This window comes from Seriola lalandi, unplaced genomic scaffold, assembly GCF_002814215.2.
Source record: "Seriola lalandi dorsalis isolate HSWRI2012SDOR001 ecotype SW California unplaced genomic scaffold, Sedor1 jcf7180002054361, whole genome shotgun sequence".
Classification (NCBI taxonomy): Eukaryota; Metazoa; Chordata; class Actinopteri; order Carangiformes; family Carangidae; genus Seriola; species Seriola lalandi.
In genome coordinates this window covers 629,253-652,699 of record NW_019524914.1, presented here as the reverse complement: position 1 = coordinate 652,699, position 23,447 = coordinate 629,253, and the positions used below count along the sequence as shown (strand labels likewise).

The following is a 23,447-nucleotide window of genomic DNA, read 5'->3' as shown; positions in this document are numbered from 1 at the left end:
GGAATGCGAAAGGCCCTTATTTCATACAAGACCTCACTTATGCACTACTAGAACGTACTATAGTCACTGCATGTGTCAGGAGCAGTAGCAATCCTAATAGCAATTCTACAATGTAAAAGTACTTCATTAAACATTTGTAAGTATTATTATTATTATCTACTTTCACTATCAAAGGCAAACGCATTTATTGTGCACAGTATGGCCTCTGGATGTTATATTTGATTGTTATTACTGATGATCATGTAAGGAGTATTCTAATGTTAAGCAGGAGTGGATTTTGCCAGCTTTATATACTGTCGGGTGGTTTAATCTGTATCGATGCATCATTTTTACAAAGTAATCAGATGTTTTTAATGCAAAATCTTGTATAACTGTAGTGATGAAATAACTGTAGTGGACTAAAGTGTAAAATGTTTCCCTCTGAAATGTAGTGCAGTAGAAATATAAAGTAATATAAAATAGAAATTCTGAAGTCAAGTATATTACTGACGTATATTACTTGAGTCAGTGTTAACCACTACCTGCAAAACAGCTGTCAGATTAGGGAAACCACACTGCATCTGTAGCGCTTTATTCTAAAACAGGTCAAATACACTCGATTGACTGAATGAGAGCAAAGAATGTACAGACAGCTCGGTCTCCTCCACATCAGGGCAACTTTACATGAGACAGAAAATCAACATCTGGTTCAATGAGTCCCTGTGGAATCGCAATTTAAGGCTCCTTGAAATTACTCTGATACAATCACCACTTCACTAAAATGAGATGGTGTACAGTGATATCTGCTGGACCCACAAGTCTAGTTACTGTAATACTGCACATCCTCAAGCTCACTAGCTAACTCACATGATCTGCCTTAGGTTTTGCTACAGTATAATGTGGACTCACAACATATAAAATATAAATAAGGGCAACTTTATCAAATTATTTTCAACAAGACAATGTCCATCTTACACTTCCATAGCCCATCTCATGTTTTACAGATTAACAGACATGAAGTTATGTTTACTAAACTGATTTAGTTTATTCAAGATAAACAGCCCATAAGATTTATAAAAACATTTAATTTCCAGTAAGTAATCTGAGAAAGCCAGTGACTGACCACATCTGCACAGCCTGGTGTGCAGGAGAGCTAGGAGCCAACAGGAGCACAAACGTACTGTAGGTCAGTTCTGAGCATCAGGGCTGAAGTCATGGCCACTCGGTCCAGTCCGAGACAAACCGAAGACAAACATCCTGACTTGTCAAGAAAAAGGGAAGACTACAGAGCCTGATAGTGCCAGTGTTGGGAAGGTTACCTTTGAAATGTAATAGGTTACAGATCACTGATTCCCCTGTTTAAAATGTAATAAGCTATGTAACTTTAATTACTTTATCAAAGTAATGTAACTTACTGTTTGATTACTTTTCAGGAACATTAATTTAGTCTGTTGATTCCCTGTAGATATTCACAACCTAATGACCTCTCATGTTAATATTCAATGAAAACAAAACGCTGAATTAAGTAAGCGAGCTCACACCTGTCACCAGGTTGTCCACAGATACGACAGAAGGCGGCCTTCCTGCTCGGACATGTTATATTCTACATCTCAGGTTTAACCGAGCAAGATTACAATGCAACTCTTTTGTAATCTCTGACATTTTGAATAGTAAATGTAATTTTTTTTATTTTCTTTCCTCAGTAACTGTAACATATTACAATTACATTTACTTTGTAATTGAATTATGTAATACTGTTTCATGTAACTCCCCAACACTGGTGCCAGTAACAGGCTAGGTGTGAGTGGTGTAATGGGAATTTGTCATGCTATTGCAAAAAATTGTATTCTAAAGTTATTTATATTGAAAAATGTCAAGTTTTGAGGTCAACAGCTCAATATGAGCATGGCAATTGTTGCACAATTTTTTTCTCCAAATACTATGTCTGATGCCACTTTCTCTTTGCATTGATATCAGAATATTTGTGTGCATTTTATGTTGAGGGGGGTTGAATCCAAATCAAGCGAGAGAGAAATACTTTAAACTACAGTGTTTTCAAAATAAAATGTGGTGAAGAAGGAGGAGGAGTGCATCTTGTTTTTTTTTTTCCCTCCACCTCTTTCAGTTTTTTTTTTTCAATTTGTGTCAAGCAACAACACAAAAATCAAACACAAAAATGAGACAGCGTCATGGAGGCCAAGACCAGGTCAGGACTTGTACAACGCTGCCTCACGTGCTACAGCCCTGCTGAAAAGAACGCTCGCTCTTTGGCAGCGGAGATGTTTATCAGGCCTTTATCAGCCAGGTGAGCGGAAAAACTAACAGCTAAGAAAGACATAAAACGTGATCTCTTTACATAAAACATAATTTTTTATAATTATTCAAAGCCCATGCACAGGATATTCATAATATTTAAAGCAAAAAATACAGATCTTAAACCTGTGACCTAGCTGCAGTTACAGACAGTAACAGAGACAGGAAGAAAAACTCCAGCAAGCGTCTGTGGTTTGCTTGCTCAAGTTGCACAATGGAGTGTTCCATGAAGAATAAAGCACAAATTGTGGTCCACATGATAAAAAATAATGCACATTAATTTGCATAGGCGCAAAGGAGAAGTGCAGTAGGGAATGTATAGGAAAGCCGGGATGGTTCAAGTCAGGGCTTTGAGCGACCCGTGAAAGTGGGTCTGGTGGTTTGAATCAGTGTCTGTTGCCCCTTTTCTCCTGTTTCTCTATTTCCCATAAAATTTCTTGTTGAGCAGGAAAATGAGCAGGTTGACGTTGATGGTGGCCCTGTCGAAGAGCTTCATCACCGCCACCCCTTCATACTGCAGCTGGAGGAGATCCTGACGAACAAACACAGAAGAGATCAGCCACAATCACAACCGACTATCTCTGTAATGAACTCACTATCTACGCTGCTGGAAGGAAAACTGTTGTGTGAAACAGAAATCATACCTGATATTCTAACTGTAATGTCTCCAAGTGCACGCCCATGAACTTGGCCTTCACATCAAACACTCCGACCGTCTCTGATGGCGAAATCTCAAAAATAGCATTCTTGAATCTATGAAAAGAGGAGTAAACAGAGGATTAGTCAACGTGGAGAGGGGAGTAACTATGCAAACAAGGAACAGATCAACAGGAGCTCACTGGTTCCTAACCTGGCATGACTTCAACTAAAATGGCTGAGATTAAGTAAACACATTATTTTTCATGAATGTCAATGACAGAAGTTTATAAATAAAGTGAGATTTGTCGTGTTTTGATATTTAGTGTTGCGTAAAATAAGAAGGGTGAGCAGCATAACAGCCAATCAACAGCTTCATTTCATTAAAGATAAAGTTTCGGACAAAGATTAAAAACTCATTCAGAATGTTATTTCCTCAGAAATATAATGGCTTATCGACTTTCCTGGAAAATAAACATTTTTTGTGACCACAATTTGGCAGAATTGTGAAACTTAGTTTCGCAGTAAAAGAAGCAGAACACACTGGTTGGGCTGCAGATCCTCGATCGCGATCAGCACCCCCTTCTCGTGGAGGCGAGAGGCCGTGTATTTCTGTGACACCTGTTTACTCTTCTTGGCCTTCTGGTCACCTGGTTTCTTTGACAACCTGAGAGGAGTGAGAGAGAGAGAGAGAGAGAGAGAGAGAGAGAGAGAGAGAGAGAGAGAGAGAGAGAGAGAGAGAGAGACAAGTGTACAGTAAAACATAAAACCATCTCTCAGCGCAAAGCATTGATGTTTCATCACGTCTCACTGCTCAGAAACCTGAGCTGCATCATTCATATTATTATTAGAAATGCTCCTGTGTAGCTCTTGTGGACAGGGTGAATGGTGCGCATCAACATGTGAGAAGAGGAGACTCATTGTGATTCATTAACATGGACAGAAAGTAGATTTTCAAGAATGAGGTTGTATTTGACACTAAAGAAACTAACCACATACTCTGGTGTTTATCTTTGGTTTCTATTAGAGTTGGGCCGATATTCAATAACATCAAATATCGCGATATTTCCTGCCATTTTTTTTTCTTTTAAAGTTGTGCTCAAATATACACCTTATACCTGAAACATAATATACAATAATATAATTATGCATTCTTTAAAAAAAAACAAAAAAAGCATAAAGATATCACCATAACATCGTATACAATTTATATTTATATTGTTTACTATTGAATTTTTTATTTTTATTTTTAATATTGAGCAACTAGACACTTGAATTTTCTCTAGGGGATGAATATCTATCTATCTGTTTTTCAAGTTTCTTTGATAAAGCAACCGTCAACTTGGTGTGAATCTGTTACATATATGATCTGATGACACTGGATGATTTCATTCTGAGTAATAAACACCTATTTATAAAAGCGAGAAGGACTTTTTCTGTGGTGGGTTAGACTCCTGATTGTAACCACAGCTCTGGTTTTCTAACCAGCGGGGCAGCAGCTGTAATTAATTGCATCCTGCACTTCAGGAGTAAAACAACCCCTGATTAGATGTCCAAAATCAAAAACAGCAGGTGTCTGAGGATAAACACGGTGCGCCGCTGCCTGTAACAAGTTACCCAGTTTTTTTTTGGGTACATGTGTGGCACAGTTGGTTGCTTTCAAGGACAGAGAATGTGGTATTTAAAAACACCATTTTTCTTCAATTTTTGAGCTGGCACTGTGTTACCCGTCTCCTTGTTATGGGATGACGAAGAGAACTAAAAATGAGAATTGTGATTAAAGAAAAATGAGATTAAAGGCCACTCACTTGCCCTTGCTGGCCAGGTTGTCCATGCATGTCTTGATATACTGATTGTATGAATCAATCTGCACATTGTAAAATTTGGTCTTTGAATTCAGGGCGGAGTTCGTCTGCTGAAGTTTCACCAGCTCGGCTTTCCTACGCTGACGATACCGTCTCTGATTTCTGATGTCCTGTAATACACACACACACACAAACACAACACATTTAAGTACAACACAACAAATACTGTTGTTTTATTTGTTTCCAGAGATAATCTTTGTAATGTTTACCTTGGCTATGTCGTTGATGAGGTCCTGATAGCGGTTCTCGGGGTGAACCTTCCCCAGCTCCGCCAGCCTCTGCAGGTTGCTCTTGATCTTGTCCTTTTTGCCCTGCAGCGTCAGGCTGTCGTCCACCACCGGTTTGACCTGCTTCATCTTCTCTGGGGTCTTGGCATCTCGGATGGCCCTCCTCTGCATGGCACGCTGGTACTCTGCTTCCTGTCACCCAGGGAATCGAGATGGATAAGAGTTTCAGATAAACAAGACTTCTATGGCAAGAGCTCTAATGTAATGGGAGAAAATGTCTTTGAAGCTTAAAGGTCCCAAATTGTATAAAGGTAGATTTCCATGTGTTCTTTGATTATAAAGCAGGTCTAGGTTCTATATTAATACTGCGAAAGCATCAAAGCCTCAGTCCACAGAGAAAAGCACAAAGCCTGTATTCAGGAACTGAGCCTTAAAGCGAGCCGTCAGGACTTCTGGAACTTTATGATGTCACAACAAAGCACCGCTCTCAGCCATGCCCCAAACCCCGCCCTCCTGGAGTTTTCCTGAATTCTGCTATATTTTATTTAGATAACTCAGAATCAATCAATCAACCAATCAGAAGAGAGGCTCAGAGCCTCGTCTCTTCTGATTGGCTCACCGACCTGTTGTCACTAGAGCTCAAGAGAGAAGCCTGAGAGAGGAGATGTAAAACTACTCTGAGATGGTTTTTGGCTCCTAAAACCACAAAATCACACTTAAAATCATGAGAGCTTTAATCATTATTTACTGCACTTTAAGATTATTCGGTTTCATTTTGAGGTTTACTTTCACAGTTGTGTGTCACAGTTGGAGGGAAATTTCTGATGTCTGCTTAAATTGCTTGGCCTGTGTGTAGCATCACCACAAGAAAACTAAAAGCAGTAAAACTGTCTGGTATCATTACTCATGGTGTTGCTTTAAAAATTTCCCGTTTCCCATTAACCCTGCTGCTTGTGTTGTAAGTGAAATTCCACAAGCACTTCACCAGCCTTTGCTTTGTCCTGTTTGAAAAGGAACTTCCTGTTTTGTTTTATTGGCCAATCCAGTAGTTTTCCACTCAGATGAAATATGCAGTGTGGACATAGCTAAAGGCTGACTGGTCTGTTTACAGTAATCACAGCGTCAACGTATCGATGTTCAGCACATAAACAAAGCACCTTTCAGATTTTTTAATTGTGGGTCGACAACATCAGCAGTGTATTCTCTCTCTCTCTTATCTCTGACCTGCTCTGGGCTGGCTGTTGAGTCCAAGATCTCAGTTAGCGTCTCCCCAGGCTGGAACCGGATCACGTCCACAATCAGCCTCTTGGTGCTGGAAAGAGACAAAACAATCAGAGATGTAAAAAACAAAAAAAACAGAGAAATATCTGAAAACAACCAAACAACCATTTTAATCTACTTTGTGAATGCGCTGTTGAACGAATGCACTCACTTGAGCAGGAGAGTCCTGGCGTCCATCTCAACGTTGGCCTCACCGGGGACGTCAAACTTGTTAGTGAGCGTGAGCGAAACCTCGGTCTTCCCCATCAGCTCTTTGTTGGGGTCGTCGGGAGGGAGAGGATTTTCACCTGAGTGTTACAGGCAAATAACAGTCAGCTCACATCATCAGTATTTATACGGATTTGTTTCGGGGTCATTAAAGCTTCACGTGATCACAATATTCCACCCAGGATCTTTTGAGTGATTCAGGATTATGAAAACTGATGCACATCATGAGCAAGGAGCAGCTCCGAGTAAAACACTGTGTCATACATCAGGGGCAATTTTGGGTTCAGTATCTTGCCCAAGGACACTTTGAAATGTGGACTGGACGAGCTGGGAATTGAACCACGACCTTCCGATTATTGGATGGATTAGCCCCCCCATATAGAATATATAATGAAAAAAAAACAAAAAAAACAAAAACAGCTGGATGACAGGGTCGGGAATGAAGATGTGAAAACAGCCTGGTGCCGTCCTCCATCAGTGAACAAAGAACAAAGCCTTTCCTGTCTCACTCCACTCACCGATGAGAGACTCGACAGTGGGAACCTCGCCCAGGTCCTCCAGCAGCTCGTGGATGGGGTCATTGTGCTCTGGAGCGATGGCGTCCTGATGGTCCAGCAGCAGCTAACAGGACAGAAAAAGCAAGTTAGACGACAAAATAAAACATCTAAACATTTTCGGTACTGACTCATAATTGGATATGTGCATTTTTGGATAATGTGGGAGAGATTTGAGACAGAAAGCGTTAATGTGAGTTCAAACTCACCGTGTGAGTGTTAATTATCTCTCCGATGGAGATGTAGATGACGGGTTTGGTGACGGTGACTAAGTCAGAATACTGATCCACGTTGAACTTATCTTCCAATGCGGGGACGTCGCATGCTGCCATGAAGAAACGCCTGTGATGGAAGAAAGAAGAGACTTTTTAGAAAACAAAGAAACTGAGGAGAAGTTATATTGTTACATCTGTTTTATATTTCTGTATTAATCAACATCAGACCTGAACTTCTGATACGAGGCGCTGAGATATTCATTGATGGGGTTGAGGTGGGCGTTGTCCCCCAGAAACATCTTATTAGAAGCAGCGTGCTGCAGCATCTTGGCGACGGAGCCCAGGTTCCGCCGCTGCTCGGTGGTCAGCTGGCCGCCCGCTGACACCTCGATGATGTCGAAGGCATCGGGCGCCACGATGGCCGGGTTCATGTAGCGGTAATACAAGAGGTTCCCCACAATCTGATAGGTCAGGATCAGATGATCGGGATCAGTGGCTTATTTAAAACATTAATTAGGCAAAATGTTTCAACTTGTATGAGCTAAACAACGTATGAAACTGATCAGACAGAAATCAAGTTATATTCAAAGGTGCTGATACAAACATCAGTATAAATAGTATTTGTAGTAGATTGTAAATTACATGTGTTGGCATCTTTCTGTGTCAGGACCATGAAGATTGATCAGGAGCGATGTGAGTTAAGATTAAAGATTTAGAAGAAGCTACTGCAAAATGAGTGACAGTTACTGAATACAAGAGGACATAGCTCGTGCAGCAAGAGGAGGAGAGCCAGAAGAGCAGCATGGCTCACCTTAATGTCAGCAGACAGAGAGAAGGAGGACACCCCTAACCTGGAGAGAGAGGCTGGAGCTGGTTGGCAAGGCGGAAAGACCAGAGCAACAGCAGAAAAATGAAAAAGAAACAGGGACGGGAGAGGCAGGCGGAAGGTGAGAAGAAAGGTAATAAAACAGTTCAACGAGGAGGCCAGAGAAAAGGAGCCGTGTCATCCGGATATTTAAGTGTCACAAATCAAATGCCATTCTCCTGCCAACTGTACAGGGGCTGTGGCTCAAGCCTCAATGTCGGTGATCACTGATCTCACACACATTTCCACATCAAACAGAAATAATCTACAGTCTTTGTGATTTGAGTGAACTGACCCTTTAAAGACCGAGGCGCACAGAGTGACTACCTCTGCTACTTAAAAACGCAAACCTTGAGAAGCTCGTCCTCTGTAGCATCTGGGAACTTCTCATGCAGGGTGTCCTTGAGCACCTTGGAGATGAACCGCATCCCATATCTGACGGACAGACAGAGCCACACGGACAGCGTGAGACATGTGAGCGTGAGCAGGGCTCTGACTGGCGCCAAAATGTGATCCACGCAGAACACGTGATGCTGCACGTGAGGAACTTACGGAATTTTATCCACCGAGACGACGATAGCGGACAGGAACTTGTCGGTGATCGTCTTCATGTTCTTGATGGAGGCTTCCAGTCTGGTCCTCACCTCCTCGTGGGACATAGCCTGCTCCGGAGTCACGTCATACGGCAGCTTACTGTTGACGGCATGACAGAGGAAGAGAGAGGAGAGAAGCAGAAACAGATGGAGAAAAAAAAGGAGGAACTGTCAATGCCGATCGTGACGTCCGCAGCCTTGTTGCTTCACCAGAGCGCTGTCATATAGACGTGCTGTCATCAGTGCAAAAAAACCCTCCTGCTGGGAAGCGAACTGTCAATGCCGATCGTGACGTCCGCAGCCTTGTTGCTTCACCAGAGCGCTGTCATATAGACGTGCTGTCATCAGTGCAAAAAAACCCTCCTGCTGGGAAGCAAAATATTCTGTATTCTGGAGAAATTTGCTTGCATGAAACAAAAAATCTGCCAGTGTGGTGAAAAATAACATCTTGATGTGTAACAATCCGGCCACTACAGACTACACTACTTTGCAGGTTACGTTCACATATCTAGATGAAAATCCTGCCGAGTTGATTTGACTGGTTTGTCTTCTGTCCCACTTTCCACCATGTTTGTTTATAACATCCAAGCACTAGTGTGGGGACGATACGCAACGTTAACCAGTGTTGTACATTCATAAAATATCTATAATTAGTTAAAATGACTAGTATTTGTGGTGAAGTCTAGTGAGGGAAGCGACCTTTAATTAGTCGACTAATATCTCACATCCCTGTTTTCAGAGGGGGGCAGGTCTACGTGTTGTCATCACACAGGTACGAGAAGACAACCTGATCTCCGTCTCACCTGGCCTCTCCGGTCTGCGTCTCCATCTGGTTGACCCAGCTCTTGTAGATGTCCACCGGGTCGGTTTTGATGTTTAGCGTTTTGTCGTCCATGATCTCCTTGACGACCGGTGCCAGGATCTGCCTCAGGGCGTTCTGTCCCCGCGCCCCTCGGTGGAAACTCACCACCATCTTGATGACCGTAGGGTTTCCTGTCACGATCTCCTTCATCTGATCCACTTTAGACCTGCGGACGGTTGATAGAAGCAACGTTTAGACCTCATCTGATTTAAAAAACCGTGGTCATAACATATTGCTGTTTGTAGGTGCCACTGATTCTCACTTGATCTCCTCCTGCAGGGCAGTTTTGAAGAGCTTGAGCAGCAGGTACTCCTCTCTCTGGTTAGAGGCGTAGTTATACAGGGTGAAGATCACAGAGTCCATGAACTTTGTGGATTTATTCTGCGGCATCTGGAAGATCAGCTTGGCGAGGTAAGTGGGGTTGGTCTAAAAAGAAGCAGAAATCTGGTTAAATATTATTCCAGAGTTACTGACTGGTAACAGCTGCAGCCACCAGATTCTTAAACATGCTTTCCATGGATGTGATCTGAGGTAAAATATGACTTGTTTTCCCTAAAAGAGAGATCCGGATTAAAAACACAGAGGTGAACTTTATTGTTACCTGTAACAGGTAAAACAGGTATTGGTAGGCTTCCAGTTTGACCCTCTTCTCCTTGCTGAGGGCCTTCAGGCCTCCTCTCTGCTTGTTCATCATCATCATGTCGGACAGCTGGCCTTTGTTCTTCTTGGTCAGCTTCTTGCTGTGGGACACCACCTCCTGCAGCGTGATCTTGTTCTTCACCAGCAGGCCGATTTTGATGTCCATCAGGTTCAGGTCGTTCTCCAGCTGCTGGTTGGAGCGGATGTTGGTGACCACCTCCTCACGGAGCCGCATCAGCTCCAGCTCCTCCTGAAAGTCCTGGTCGCTGTGGTCCAGCAGGTGGACGAACTTCCTCACCACCGCCATCGGAGGATCATCAGCGCTGACTGCGTGTGGAGAGTTAGGAGAGACGAGAAGGTCAAGCAAGCGGTCAGAGACTAACCAAAGCAAAGAAAGGAAAGTTCGTGTGATCCAAGTCGACTTACTCAGCGTCTTGTAGTCGTCCCTGGCCTTGTTGGCTCTAATGAAAGCCTGGATCTTCACCACATCATTGATCTGCGGTGTAAAACAGCAATCACTTGGCTGATCAATAGTCCTCATTACAGACGGGAGCACAGGAATCCTCAGTGAGCGAGTGAGAGTGGAAATGACTTCACACACGTCAGAGTGCTAAATGAGCCATCTGCCTCCGCCCGAGCCCCACGGGACCCGGGATAAATGTCAGCGGATGTGTCAGGGGGAATTTATGTCGAGGCAGCGTGATTTACAGCTTTCATTAAGCTACAAGCAATTTGTTCACTTGAAACGCAAATTTTTGTGACAGTAAATTTACAATGCCTTCTCTTGGTTGTTTGTATTTGTCCAAAACTTTCACGTAAAAAGGTTTTAGGCTGCTGATACTCACGTGATCCTGGAAGTACTTTAGACGATCCTTGTACTTCTTCCGAGCCTGATGCATCCGGACCATGGACTGGATCTGAGGAAGACCAAACTAATCCTTTAGTCTTTTATATTTATAATCCTGATTAAATGCAGATTGTTGGAACTGCGTGACGATGTTACCTTGACAGCCTCGGCGGTGTGGTCTTTCAGATACTGTTTGCGGCCTTTGAAGTTCTGCCTCTGTTTGTAGCCCTTCCAGTGGGCCTTAGAAAAAACAACACGTTGACGAGAGTGAGCGACAACAGTATAACAAGTTCTTCCAGTAGACAGATGTGTGTAACCTCTGGGTGATGGCTGTATACAGGTATATCTCACCTGTATGCGTGTAACAGCTGGGTCTTGGGATTTAAGGAAGTTCATCCGCTCCTTTAGGCCGTTCCTCACGAGGTAGCCACGACAACGAGCTTGCAGCTTGGTAATTAGAGTCTCGTTGGCCAGCCACAGCTGCTCTCGATTGTAGGCCGTGGTTACCCCGGAAACCACAGACTGACGGGGGGAGAATAAAACAACCAGTTTAATGCGGTGTTAAAAAGTTACAACCCTGGCAGTGCTCAGCTGGGACAGGATCCTACCTGGATGTCCTCCTTGTTGAGCTGCGTGTTGTTTTGCAGGAAGCCCTCTGGCTCCACCCAGGTGCCCTCGCGGGTCTTCAGGTTGTAGTAATAATTGTGTCCTCCCTTCACCCAGTGTTTCACCCACTCACTGTCATTATCGCCTGGACAGACAGCGTGAAAGAAAGCGAGTGGACAAGATAAAAAATGGGATTTTTGATTACAATATTGGGAAAGTTTTCTGTTTTTTTTTGTTTTTTTTCTTGAAATCACATGTGAAAACGTAGGTCGATGCATTTTGTAATCAGAGCTGCATGTGTGTAGCAGGATCAGTGTGCATCAGACTCACAGTGAGGGGAGCGACCACCATGACATTTGGATCGTAAATTAAAATCTCCTTATTCAGCCAATCAATGTAACTTTAAAAACACAGACGAGATTCACCGCTCCTCCAAGTTTTATTAAAATCATATATTATCACCGGACACAGCGACTGTGGCATTAAACGCTCCTCACCTTCTTTCTTTTTCTCGTCTTTGATCTTGGCCAGGTCGTCCTGGTAGGTCTGGGCACACTCTGAGGTGACGCCGTACAGTCCCGCCCCCTGGTTCCGCAGAGCGGCCAGGGTCTGAGCCGCATCGCCGCTGTCCACCGCCTCATTGATGGCCTGGACGGACTGCGCGACTGTGGATACAAACACAGATATCAGCCTTCAGCACCTCTTTACACTCTCCTGACATATACATGTGTATTCTGACTGTGTTCTTACACTGGATGGCTTCCTGTGTGTCCTGATTAGCCTTCAGAATAGCATCCTGAATCTCATCCAGCCACAGCACAGCAGAGGGATCCTGGGTCTCCTGGAGGAGCACCACAAAGTATGTTCAGTAACAAACACAGTGAACACATGCACATGCACTCACACACACACACACACACACACACACACACACACACACACCATCTCTCCTGTAATTGATCATGGCTGCCAGCGTGTATGTTTTCTCCTCTGAACACTAGGACTTCATGCATCCGTTGCACAGTTTTGAAAAAAATGTGAAATATTTTATCTTCTAAATCTGAAAGTAAAAAAAGAAACTGAACAGAAGCCAGGAACTAGTAGAGCAGGAAAACAACTAGAATACAACTTTCCGTCTTACATCTCGAGTAGTGATAAGAACTCTGCGTTCTTTCTATCTTTGTAAAACTCATATGATTGTGTCATTTTGGTTCATAAGCCTGTGAATGTTGTCAGGCGTCTATTCTGAAATTAATTTTATTTAACAAATGTTATAATAAAGCGCATATCCCTGCTGCCCTGAGCTCTGTCTAACTCATTTCCCTTGTACTTGTAAATAAGGTCTAATGTACCCATCCTGCTTTTGCCTCATGTAGACTCATTTAATGCCATTTTAAAAATAAACAATCTACAGCAGGTAGTTTGTCCTATACTCCTGTATAATAACTACAATATATATTCTGCTTACAGTATACTACCCATAAGGCTTTGTGTTCAGTCCTGGACTCGGTCAGTTCAGTCTGTGTTAATTCAGCGGTGGGTTAAATGTGTCTACTGTTTCACTGCGACCACACCCAGTATTCAAATTGCAACATCTCTTATTGCTGCACTGTATTGCAGTCTGTTTTTCTGCTACTGTGGGTTCTCGTATCTCGAATCTCTTGCTCTCTCATTACAAGAGACAAACACACACATTGGTGATGCATTTTAAACAATTAACAGATCTGTAGTTGCAAGTTTGGCCAGTCTGGAGCAGAAAAATACACTACACTCCAAACAGACACGTCAATATGTTTTTTTAAACAGTGTTTCAATACTTCAGAATGGATTTTCGTTCACAATACAGACCAAACCAACAGCTCATAAAAGAATCCAATGTTATATTCTTCTTCTTCTTCTTTATTTATTACTATATTATTACTGTAGTGTTGCAGAGCTGCGTCCAGATGGCGCACTCTGTCTCTGTATAAAGTTTGCAGCAGCTGGTTTCAGCTGCTTGCTGCTGCTGCTTTCTAAAGCAGCTCATTTGGTTTCAGCCTTCCCCTCCACATGTCCCGCCCCTTCATGTTGTGCTTCAGGGGTAGATGAGAGGAGGTGTGTGTGTGTGTGTGTGTGTGTGTGTGTGTGTGTGTGTGTTTGTGTGTGTGTATGTGTGAAAAAGGTGGGCGGGTAAGACTGATACCCGATCTTGTAGATTTCTTATGCAAGTGGAGGGCGGGGTTGGCAGTTAACATCTGCAGCAGCATGCACCCGGAGTCAAAGAAGCTCCGTCTTTATAGTAAACAAAGCCGTACCTCGGCGAGCCATGATTAGTGTTTGTGTGTTTGCACTTGGTGCTTTAATTGTTATTTGTGGGGAGTAAGTCACTGCAGCTGGCGGGTGGTGCAAGACAGGGTGTGGTGCCAGAGAGAGGAGGAGACTGGAGGAGGGATTAATCACAGGTTGCAACCTCATCACAGAAATAGAGGAAGTGAAATTTTGGTAGTTTATAAATTATTGTTCAAATTTTTTCTTCTGCTTCACAGCACCCTTTTTTTTTTTTTTTTTTTTTTTTTTTACTTCCTTGAGAATCATGAAACATGAACTCTTTCATGGGTCTTCTTCATCTCATGGCCCTGGGAAACGTGAAAACGCACATACAGAACGAAGCACACAACTAGACTGAGACTTATTCTGCATAGTCCCAGTTGCGATTGTTGCAGCTACAAAGTCAAACGATAACCATCTGAAGAGGCATAGTAGGCTATATTCAGCTTGTTAGTCAGTAGAGTCTGGGCAGGACTTCCTGCTGTTTATCTAGGCACAGCCCTCAGCCCACAGTCAAAGCCAAACTTCTGCCTGACTGTCTTTCTGACTAACTGTTCTAATGCTGCAGAGTTAATGAGGCGGCACCAGAAAGCCCGTCACAAATTGAGCCGCAGGCGAAAAAAACAAGCTTTGTCGTTGCCTCTTCTTCAAACTCCGCTGACCTCAGATCACCTGGGGTCTGGATCACCTCTAACAGCCTGAACATATCTTAACCATGTGGCTTCTTCTCCTCAGTCATCCTCGCCTCCCCTGAAGCTGCCGGCCTCTGTCTGATCCTTCCGTCTCAGCTGGGGGAATACCTCACTGCCATCGAGCCTTCCTACAGGAAGCTCGCACTGCTCTAACCACTTCCTCTGTCTTTAGCTCATCACCTCAAACAGCCACATTCGGCAACCAACAACCAGAGGCTGGCGTATGTGTGTGTGTGTGTGTATGTGTGACCGTGGGTCTAGCCCATTTAACATAATGGTCAGCTTTCTGCCCTTTTATGGAAGCAAATCACTGAGGCCCAGCTTGTTATTTCCGATGCCTGTGAAATCAGCAGGAAAGTACTTTGCTTTTTTTTTTTTTTCCTATCCATTTTTTTTTCCTGTTTTGAAAGTGTGACGAGTTCCTACATGATGTATTCCAGGGTTTGGATGTAGCTGATGATGTTGACATTTAAAACAGTGTGGGCAGTGGCCAAGTATCTCGAGGTCTAACATTGATAAGAGACTTTCTTTATCTGTATTTACACAGGATAAAAACAGACTGTGCTAAAACGGATACACTGAGAATTGTTCTATTTGAAGACTTTGTTCTAAAGAAATGATGAGGGAATATTAGACTCTGTAGTTTATAAGTTCCCATATTGTAGATTTCCATGTATTTCCTGATTATAGATCAGGTCTAGGTTCTATATTAATACTGTGAAAGTATCAAAGCCTCAGTCCACAGAGAAAAGCACAAAGCCTGTGTTCAGACACTGAGCCTTAAAATGAGCCGTCAGGACTTCTGTAACTTTGTGATGTCACAACAAAGCAGTCACCGCTCTCAGCCGTGCCACAAGCCCCGCCCACCTGCACCCACCATCCAACTTTGCTTGGTCTCTGAGTGTTTACCTGAAATCTGCTATATTTTTACCTAATCACTCAGAAAACAGCCAGCCAATCAGAGGAGCAGCTCAGAGCCTCTCTTCTGATTGGCTGTTGTTACTTCAAATAAAACACTGGAAAAGTGTGAAATATGGGGCCTTTTAAGTAAAAAGAACCTCTAGGATATACTTGGTGATTTCCAGCTACTCCTGCACCTGCGTCTGACCTCACCTGCAGCTCTGTTGGCCTGTGCTTCTCCTACGACAGGAAAACAACCCGAATATGGCGCTCTGTCTGTGACATCATATGCAAATACATGCACATGCAAGAACCGCATTCATCAGCTCGCTTCACTCAAGTAATGATAACACAGGCAAATGAGTCAGAGAGAGCAGGGTGCTGATGAGCCGCTTTATGAAAGAGGGTGGTGCTTCTGTGAAAACAGTGTCGTGTTCTGGATTCAAGAGTTGCAGGTATGAAACCAAGGGCTGCTTATGAAAAACGAAATGGTGGGTCATGCCTCAGAGAACTTAACTGAGAGAAGGAAAGGAGGCCCAGACACACATACATGACCCATTTGACAGGAAGTGAGTGGGAGAGGAGATGATCGCACTATGACATCAGCAGTCTGGTCGAGTCACATGGGGCTCAGAGGCCTGAGTCACATGAAGCCATCTGCAACCATGATGGGCCTTTGAGCCATGACTGCACAGTCACAATAATACATCTATCTAACACTGAACACATGAAATACTGCGTTCTGTTTTTAAACCGTTGGGGTTTCCAAGTGATGCAATAAACCCCTGAGGCAAGAAATCAGAATGAAAGGCTGGTTGCTTCTCAAAAAGTAATAAAATGTAACTTTTGTCTGTGCTGTTTTTGACGGAGAACCGGTCAATTCCCCTTCTGATAAAGCATGTCATTGATTTTGTGTTTAGATCAGGGCAGTCAGTGCCTCGCCGCGCCATGTGGTAGAAATAAACAATCAAACTATAGCAAATGCTTAAATTGGAACAACACACTGAGTTCCTACATTCATTACAACGCTCATATGTATCATATGCATAAGCCCCGTCATACTGTATATAGCCATGACAACTTTCGACTGTATGAGCTGCGATAAAAATCCTCAGTCAGGAGACTGGAGGTAACTGAAGCCAGGCTCTGTTTGCATGAAGTATTTGCATAATGCTCACCTGAATACTAGATACACAAGAAGAAGCAAATCACAAAAGGAGAGACCAGGAAACCTACACAGTAACTGGAGCAGACTGAATCCTCATCCAAGCCTCACGCTCGTCTACTCATAACCAGAATATCCATTTCCTACATCCCCCTTCCTACAGCAGCTGTATAAATGTAAGATATTCCCAGAGTCACGTGTGTGTTGTGAGTGTGTCTTACATGAGCCTTCTCCCTGCGGGCCTCCAGCAGTTTGTCGTGGTAGTGCTGAGCCACAGACGGGTCCACATCTGTGAGCTTGGCTGAGGGGTTCTGCAGCATGGCCAGGGTCTTCATGGGATCCCCTTCGTCCAGGGCCTCATTGATCAGTCCGATGGCAGCGATACCTGCAAATAAACATGCGACATACAGACAGACCAATTAAAACTCTGAATCTATGATCTTATGATATATTTCTAAAACCTGTGGCCGACAAATTAACTCCCCAAGAGTTAAAATCTGTTATTTTGGGGCGTCATGGAGCATACTGTATAAATCATATATCTACTGTACTAATACATTTACAGCGGGTTGTGGTGATTGACGCTTGACGAGAGCTTCGGCTATTGTTGTCTTTATAATACAAGACGCTAAAATACGCCGTCTGAGCAGCGCTACTTCAGGGCAGGTTGGAGGCGACAGTGAGTCGCTATCAGAAAGTGGCGACGGGCTTGGGCTAGCTGGTTAGCATGCTAACTTCAGTAGAACAAAAGATGTGATAGGGACAAGAGTTAACTCTGGCGTTGCTTTCCACAGCTGGAGACAGCTCTTGGTGAGTAAAAGAATGAAGTTTGATGCTGAACTTCCAACATTTCCTTCAGACTGTAAACAGCTGTTAATGCTAACGCTGGCTACGTAGCAATAGCAAAACTGACAAATAGCTCCTTTAACTTAATAAAGATCTAACTGGGATGGAAACATTGTGGTTTGGAGTCAACGTGTAGGTGTTATCCTTCATCGATTGTTTTGGGGGTTTGACATAGATTAAAAATGTGCGTGTAAATGGATGCAGTGTGTCCGTCTCTTACGTTCATGCTCCTCCTGCACAGCCAGGTTGACCTGGTCGATACAGGCTTGAATGTCATTCCAGGTCAGGTAGTCACTGCCCTGCTCCCTGGCTGCTGCCTTCAGACGCATCAGTTCATCCATATACCTGGGGAACACACAGGTGTGGCACCACATTAACAGTCCATTCAGAAAACACACACAAGACCTAAGACATCACCGAGGCCTATGTGTCACTGACTCCTGGTGTGAGTGTGTGAGTGTGTGTGTGTGTGTGTGTGTGTGTGTGTGTGCGTTCACCTCTGTGCATATTCATCCTCCACATTACTGAGTCCAGTGACAGCACTGGACAGCTGTTTCCAGAGTGCGGCTCGGTCTCCGACATCCAACGCCTCGTTCATCAGCACCACCGATGACAGCATCTCCACGGCAACAAGCAGCTCAGGGTGGGACAGCGAGCCCTGCGGGACAGAGATCACAAATTTACCTCATATGTCAAACTGCCAACAAAGACTACCAGAGGCAAACACAGACAGTCAGAGGGAAACATCATGTGACTGTTCAAACGTAGGCAGGGTGGAAAGAGACAGACAGATGAGATGATAGAATGTAATGTCCGTCTTACAGGAAGGCTACGTGCTAAGTCCTGACAACTAAAAATATAAGTTGTCTTCCAAAAAGTAAAGTAATGTGATTCTGGGGCTTTAACTAACGATTATCTCCATTATCGATTCATTCGTTTAATCTATGTCAGAAAACAGGTTGGACAACAGACTGGACAACCTAAATGTTGTCCAGTCTGATTGATATTGTAATGTTATGTGTTTATTATTTGGTTTGTTTACTGTGACCTAGTGTGTTAGGTTTGATTTGTGTTTATTGTTTTGTTTTTGCAAAAAATTAAAAAATTAAAAATACACAGGGGGATGTTTTATCTGACCAACATTGCAAAACCAATATTCAATTTACATCAATAAGCAAAAAAAATAAAAGCAAATCTTTGCAGTTTAAAAAGATGGATATAAACAAATGTTTGGCAGTTTTGCTTGGTACAGAAAAACGGATTGATAACCAGAATTTTTCAGGATTCATCTGTTTATTCCCTAATCGATCAATTGACTCATTGTTTAAGAGAGAAATACCAGTTAAAATTGAGTGTATTAAATGTGTTTGTTATCAACTGGAAACTAAAGAAAGAAGGAGATAAAACAGTGTTTCCTCTGAGTCTCTTATGTATCTTAGTGATACATAAAATAAAAGCCACACGATCACATTTTTATGCTTAGAGTGATGCTATGGTGCAGGCGTGTGCTCTACGTGTTGCGTGTGCATCTTATTTTGAGTGTGTCTGTCGTCACGGGCACCTCCGCGCTCTGCTGCTGTAGGCTGGACAGTTCTCTCTGGTACAGGTCGGCAGCGCTGGGGTAGACCTCCGGCAGCTGAGCGTCCGGGTTCATCAGCTCCTCCACTGTCTTCTCTGGCACGCCTGCTCTGATGGCACCGTTGATGCGCTCCACTGCCTTCAACACTACACACACACACACACACACACACACACACACACACACACACACAGAAAGTGGTTGAATTATGTGAACACATACAGATGCAGACAGGAGGAAGTAGGAGGTCTTGAGAAATCAACAGACAACTTTTTTTTTTTGGATGTATATATTCGTACTCTTTATGTAACGTTCTGCAATCTCATTGGCCACGTCCACGCCGCTCTGCAACTCGTCTTTAGAAAGAGCTTCTCCTGGAGACGCCTAATGAGGAAGAGATCTGGGTGAGATCATAACGAAGAAACAGAGAAGCTGACATTTCACCCTTTCATTGACATTTCATTGCACAGTGACCCCTACCTGCTCTTTGTTCTCTCGGTCAGCCAGCATCTGTTTGAGGTACCAGCCTTTGTTCTGGGGCTGCAGGTTCTTAATGCCCATGGCTTTGAGGGCCTCGTATAACTTATCCTCATCACCGCTCAGCAAAGCCTGCTCAGCTGCACTCAGGGCTTTGCTCACTGTTCGGAGAAAGCTTGATATTTTACACCTGCGGCGCGCAAACCAAGTCATGTGACCGAAATCAGTAAATACATGTGTGTGTCAGTGTTCCCGGGACTCACCGTTGACCTTGTTGACGTTGCCCTGGATTTCGGCCTGGGTGAGGAGCTCATCGTAGACGTCTCTCTCAGCTTCGGCGTTCTCCATTTGCTGTTTGAGCAGAGCGACAGAAATGTGGCACTTCAGCGAGCTGAACGTCATATCCCTCCACAGTAATATACTTCTCTCTCCAAAGGGTACTTTCGTTCTTTTGGGGTAACTTTGGTCATTTATTTGCTTTGCCTGTTGGCAAAACAGACCTTTTTTTTTTGTTTTAAATTATAATACATTACACATGCTGCATTTATTTCTCACTGCAAGAAATTGCTGGGAGACCTGTCAAGTGAGGATGGAGTGATTTGATTCCCCCTCTCTGTCTCCAGTCAGACAATTTGCTGTGTTCATTTTTGTTGCCCCGCTGGTTTGTGTGGCCTCAGCGTTTTAACCTGCCAAAACCCTTCCGCTGCTTCAGGCTGCATGTTCAATTATTTTCCGATCAGAAAACTGCACACTGAGTGCCATCAGGGCCGCGGTTCATTCCTGGCCATCTGAAACCTGTACACAGCATCACTGCACACTATTCCCCTGGTCTCCTGGCGCTGAAGGTTAAAGCTTCAGCGTTTACGTACCCGTTTGCGTGAGCTGGCCACCTTCTCTCCCTTGGCCTGGCACAGAGTGTCATGGTACTGGCAGGCAGAGTTGGGATCCAGGTTGACCAGCATGGCGTTGGGGTTCTGCATGGCAGCCAACGTGCCATCTGGAACGCCGTGGTCGATGGCGTCGTTGATGGCGATCACAGCAGCATGTACTACGGATGGAGGAGAAGATTGGTGAGCAGCTGGCTTCGTATGAATTTTGGTTTTACCTTAATGATACTTGATGTCATCAATATTTTATCATATTGTAGTTTAACATTTTGGGAAATGAGCCGATTTGCTTTTCTCCTGAGAGTCAGATGAGATAATGAATGTCACAGTCATGTCTGCCCTTCAAATACCAGGCTAGATCAGTTATTTACAGGTTTTATGAATCCAAAAGTTAATAGAAGTGAAGAAAAAGTGAATTCAGGGTCTGTGCACAAGAAGGAAGCGAAACCGTTATATTGGAAACTTAGATAATTTTAGCTGCAACTGAGTCATGTCTTCTCATTGACATTAAAAAGCATAAGCATAAAGTTGTCTTTATTGCAGACTCTATTTGCAAACTTTCAGTTGATTAACAAGCGTAGGTCAAAACTTATTTTCATTCAGCCTAGTGCTTCGGCTGATTTCAGCTCCTCATCTCTTTGCTCCTGTCCTCCGCTCTGTGTCAGCATAGAGCTGGTGCGTCTGAGGAGGGAAAGCCGGCTCTCATGCTCGCGGGGCAACACTGACGACTCTCTGCTACAGACAGTAGCTCAGGTTTGTGCAACGAGTCGCAAGATTTGTCATTAGGTGCTTTTTTGAAAAAAAGTTGGTGAGTTTGTGCCAAATCATTTTGATAGAGCAACAACCAATAAGGAAACTGCAACACTCAGCCGGCCGACCCATGGTGTAACTTCATCAGTCAACCCAACTCTATCACTCAGTCAGTCAGTGAGTCAGTCAGGAACATTTATGGTTACAGGGCTGGCCCCGCTGTTGTGGTCCAGCAAAAAACAGAAGTACAATGACTCATCAGAATGTGTAAAAAAAACAAAAACAGGCTTAAGCTTAAAAATTGGAGCAGTAAAATACCACAGAAGGACCTCCAGAGGGTTGAGAAGATCTGTACTGGTTTCATTATAAAAGCATGACACTATATGATCTGCAGCTATCAGATCCCGCCCCCCTCCCCATGATATCCGAGCCCCTCTCACATGCAGCTTCATCCACCGAGAGCTCATTGGCCAGGATCCCGCCAATCTTGCTGAAGGCGGGCATCTGGATTCCATACTTTTCCAGCTCGCTCTTCATGTTGTTGATCTCCTCCTCTGGGAGAGGGAAGACAGAGCAGAAGGAACAGAACAGGGGGGGGGTTTAGGGAAGTGAGAGACAGTGGAGACAGACTGTTCCTGGCTCTTGTGTGATAATCAGATTTCTGACTCTAGGCTCTGGGACAGGGAGCTGAGCAGGAACTGCACTGACAGGAAAAGCTCTCACAATTACTAATGACTTTCACATTTCCAGAAGCTCCTTCCATGCTCTCGCCTCTCAGCACTTGCAGCGTGCAGACTAATTCAGCACATTTTCAAACTTCATGTTAACTTTGCCAACGCAGTGACATCTCTAATGCTCTGGATTTAAGATGACATAATTGGGTTAGCAAGGACAGAACGAGGAAAACAGATGGATGTTTGAGCTCAACATTCTTACCAGTGAAATCCACTTTTCCATACAGATCCTGGATCTGAGGGGCCAGGCCCAGCTTGAATAGGTACAGGCTGTGAAAAGGGACCGAGAAACAACACATGAAGGAGCATGACAGAGGAGATGAAAACCCACACAAAGACGAGAACAAATACACAAAAGAACTGGACATACTGTCGTTTAAAAGCTACAATTTCAGTACAACCTAATTACAACAGGGACAGAATAAACCAGGGGGAGTAACAGCGGTTCAAAGGTCGGCAGGTCGGACCAAACAGATATCAGAATGCAACCATGTGATTTTAGGCTAAGGAAACAGATGTTTCTCCGCCTTGCTCCTGCTAATCAAGTCACTTTGTTGTTGAGGCCGATGGAGGAGAAGTCAAACATGCAGTGGGATTGTTTGCTGTAACAATGGCGCATAGTGAGGTAAACCAGTAAATCTTTGTGAAGATTATATAATTTATATCTAATAAAATCACATGTAGTGAAGTAAATTTCAATGTGAAGAACAAAAAGAAGAGGAGGAAGAGGAATAAAGCTCCAGTCTGACTCTTGATAGAAGCAAAAGCAAACAGAGCCTCGTGTCTTGACCTGAAACCCATAAATTATGTGAAAAATGTTTTTCTTTGATAAAATGTCTTATTAAATAATCTGTGCTGTTTGGAGCCACAGAGCTGTCCAAGATAAACTACATGTCATATGAATCCATTTTGTGGAGAGATGAGCAGCACTGTGGCAGCTGGGCGTTACTGGGGTTTTGTGTGGAGCAGTCATACGGCCGTGCACGAGCACACAAACACTACCACCGTGCCTCTGCTCTGCCGGCTGGCTTCCTGACTTCAGCGGCCCCCCTGCATCCATTTTACCTGAGGTGGAATGTCCTATTAAAACACTCTGCTTCAAAACCTCGTACCGCTGAATGCCTCTCCGCTGAAAAACTGCCCCGTTCACCTCATAAAAATGTCACAGACTTGAAACATGTTCAGATCACGAATGTGCACGGACCACAGAGAGCACACACAGGGCCACCCGGGGGCCTGAGGGGCCTGACTGTATAATCGGATACAGAGTAAGAGAGAGAGAGAGGGGCGAACGGAGAGAGGGAGAGAGTACCTGAGCGCATGTATACAGTAGATGCAGCGCGGCATGTTCTTTCTGTCGTAAATGTCTGTGGTTTCAGGGTAGAAGATCTGCAGGGAGAGAAAGAGTCAATGAGAGCAGC

At 43.8% G+C, this 23,447-nt stretch overlaps 1 protein-coding gene across 1 annotated transcript in view; it reads right to left on the bottom strand.

The window, feature by feature from the left end:
- Positions 1-555: 555 nt before the first annotated feature.
- Positions 556-23,447, bottom strand: part of iqgap1 (IQ motif containing GTPase activating protein 1) — a 44,521-nt gene continuing 21,629 nt past the window's right edge. Inside the window, exons 5-37 of the mRNA XM_023408404.2 lie at positions 23,339-23,415; positions 22,229-22,296; positions 21,733-21,846; positions 20,525-20,703; positions 19,919-20,006; positions 19,659-19,816; positions 19,478-19,562; positions 19,161-19,324; positions 18,097-18,257; positions 17,820-17,944; positions 16,975-17,138; positions 12,440-12,530; positions 12,187-12,354; positions 11,692-11,834; positions 11,435-11,605; positions 11,240-11,323; positions 11,082-11,153; positions 10,663-10,732; positions 10,199-10,563; positions 9,860-10,023; positions 9,539-9,763; positions 8,695-8,835; positions 8,493-8,577; positions 7,506-7,738; positions 7,272-7,404; positions 7,027-7,129; positions 6,453-6,588; positions 6,245-6,332; positions 5,003-5,212; positions 4,737-4,903; positions 3,473-3,595; positions 2,937-3,045; positions 556-2,824 (exon numbers count right to left, since the gene is read on the bottom strand). Of these exons, the coding sequence (XP_023264172.1) occupies positions 2,711-2,824; positions 2,937-3,045; positions 3,473-3,595; positions 4,737-4,903; positions 5,003-5,212; positions 6,245-6,332; positions 6,453-6,588; positions 7,027-7,129; positions 7,272-7,404; positions 7,506-7,738; positions 8,493-8,577; positions 8,695-8,835; positions 9,539-9,763; positions 9,860-10,023; positions 10,199-10,563; positions 10,663-10,732; positions 11,082-11,153; positions 11,240-11,323; positions 11,435-11,605; positions 11,692-11,834; positions 12,187-12,354; positions 12,440-12,530; positions 16,975-17,138; positions 17,820-17,944; positions 18,097-18,257; positions 19,161-19,324; positions 19,478-19,562; positions 19,659-19,816; positions 19,919-20,006; positions 20,525-20,703; positions 21,733-21,846; positions 22,229-22,296; positions 23,339-23,415 (4,578 nt within the window). The 3' untranslated portion in view covers positions 556-2,710. The remainder of the gene's footprint in view (positions 2,825-2,936; positions 3,046-3,472; positions 3,596-4,736; positions 4,904-5,002; positions 5,213-6,244; positions 6,333-6,452; positions 6,589-7,026; positions 7,130-7,271; positions 7,405-7,505; positions 7,739-8,492; positions 8,578-8,694; positions 8,836-9,538; positions 9,764-9,859; positions 10,024-10,198; positions 10,564-10,662; positions 10,733-11,081; positions 11,154-11,239; positions 11,324-11,434; positions 11,606-11,691; positions 11,835-12,186; positions 12,355-12,439; positions 12,531-16,974; positions 17,139-17,819; positions 17,945-18,096; positions 18,258-19,160; positions 19,325-19,477; positions 19,563-19,658; positions 19,817-19,918; positions 20,007-20,524; positions 20,704-21,732; positions 21,847-22,228; positions 22,297-23,338; positions 23,416-23,447) is intronic.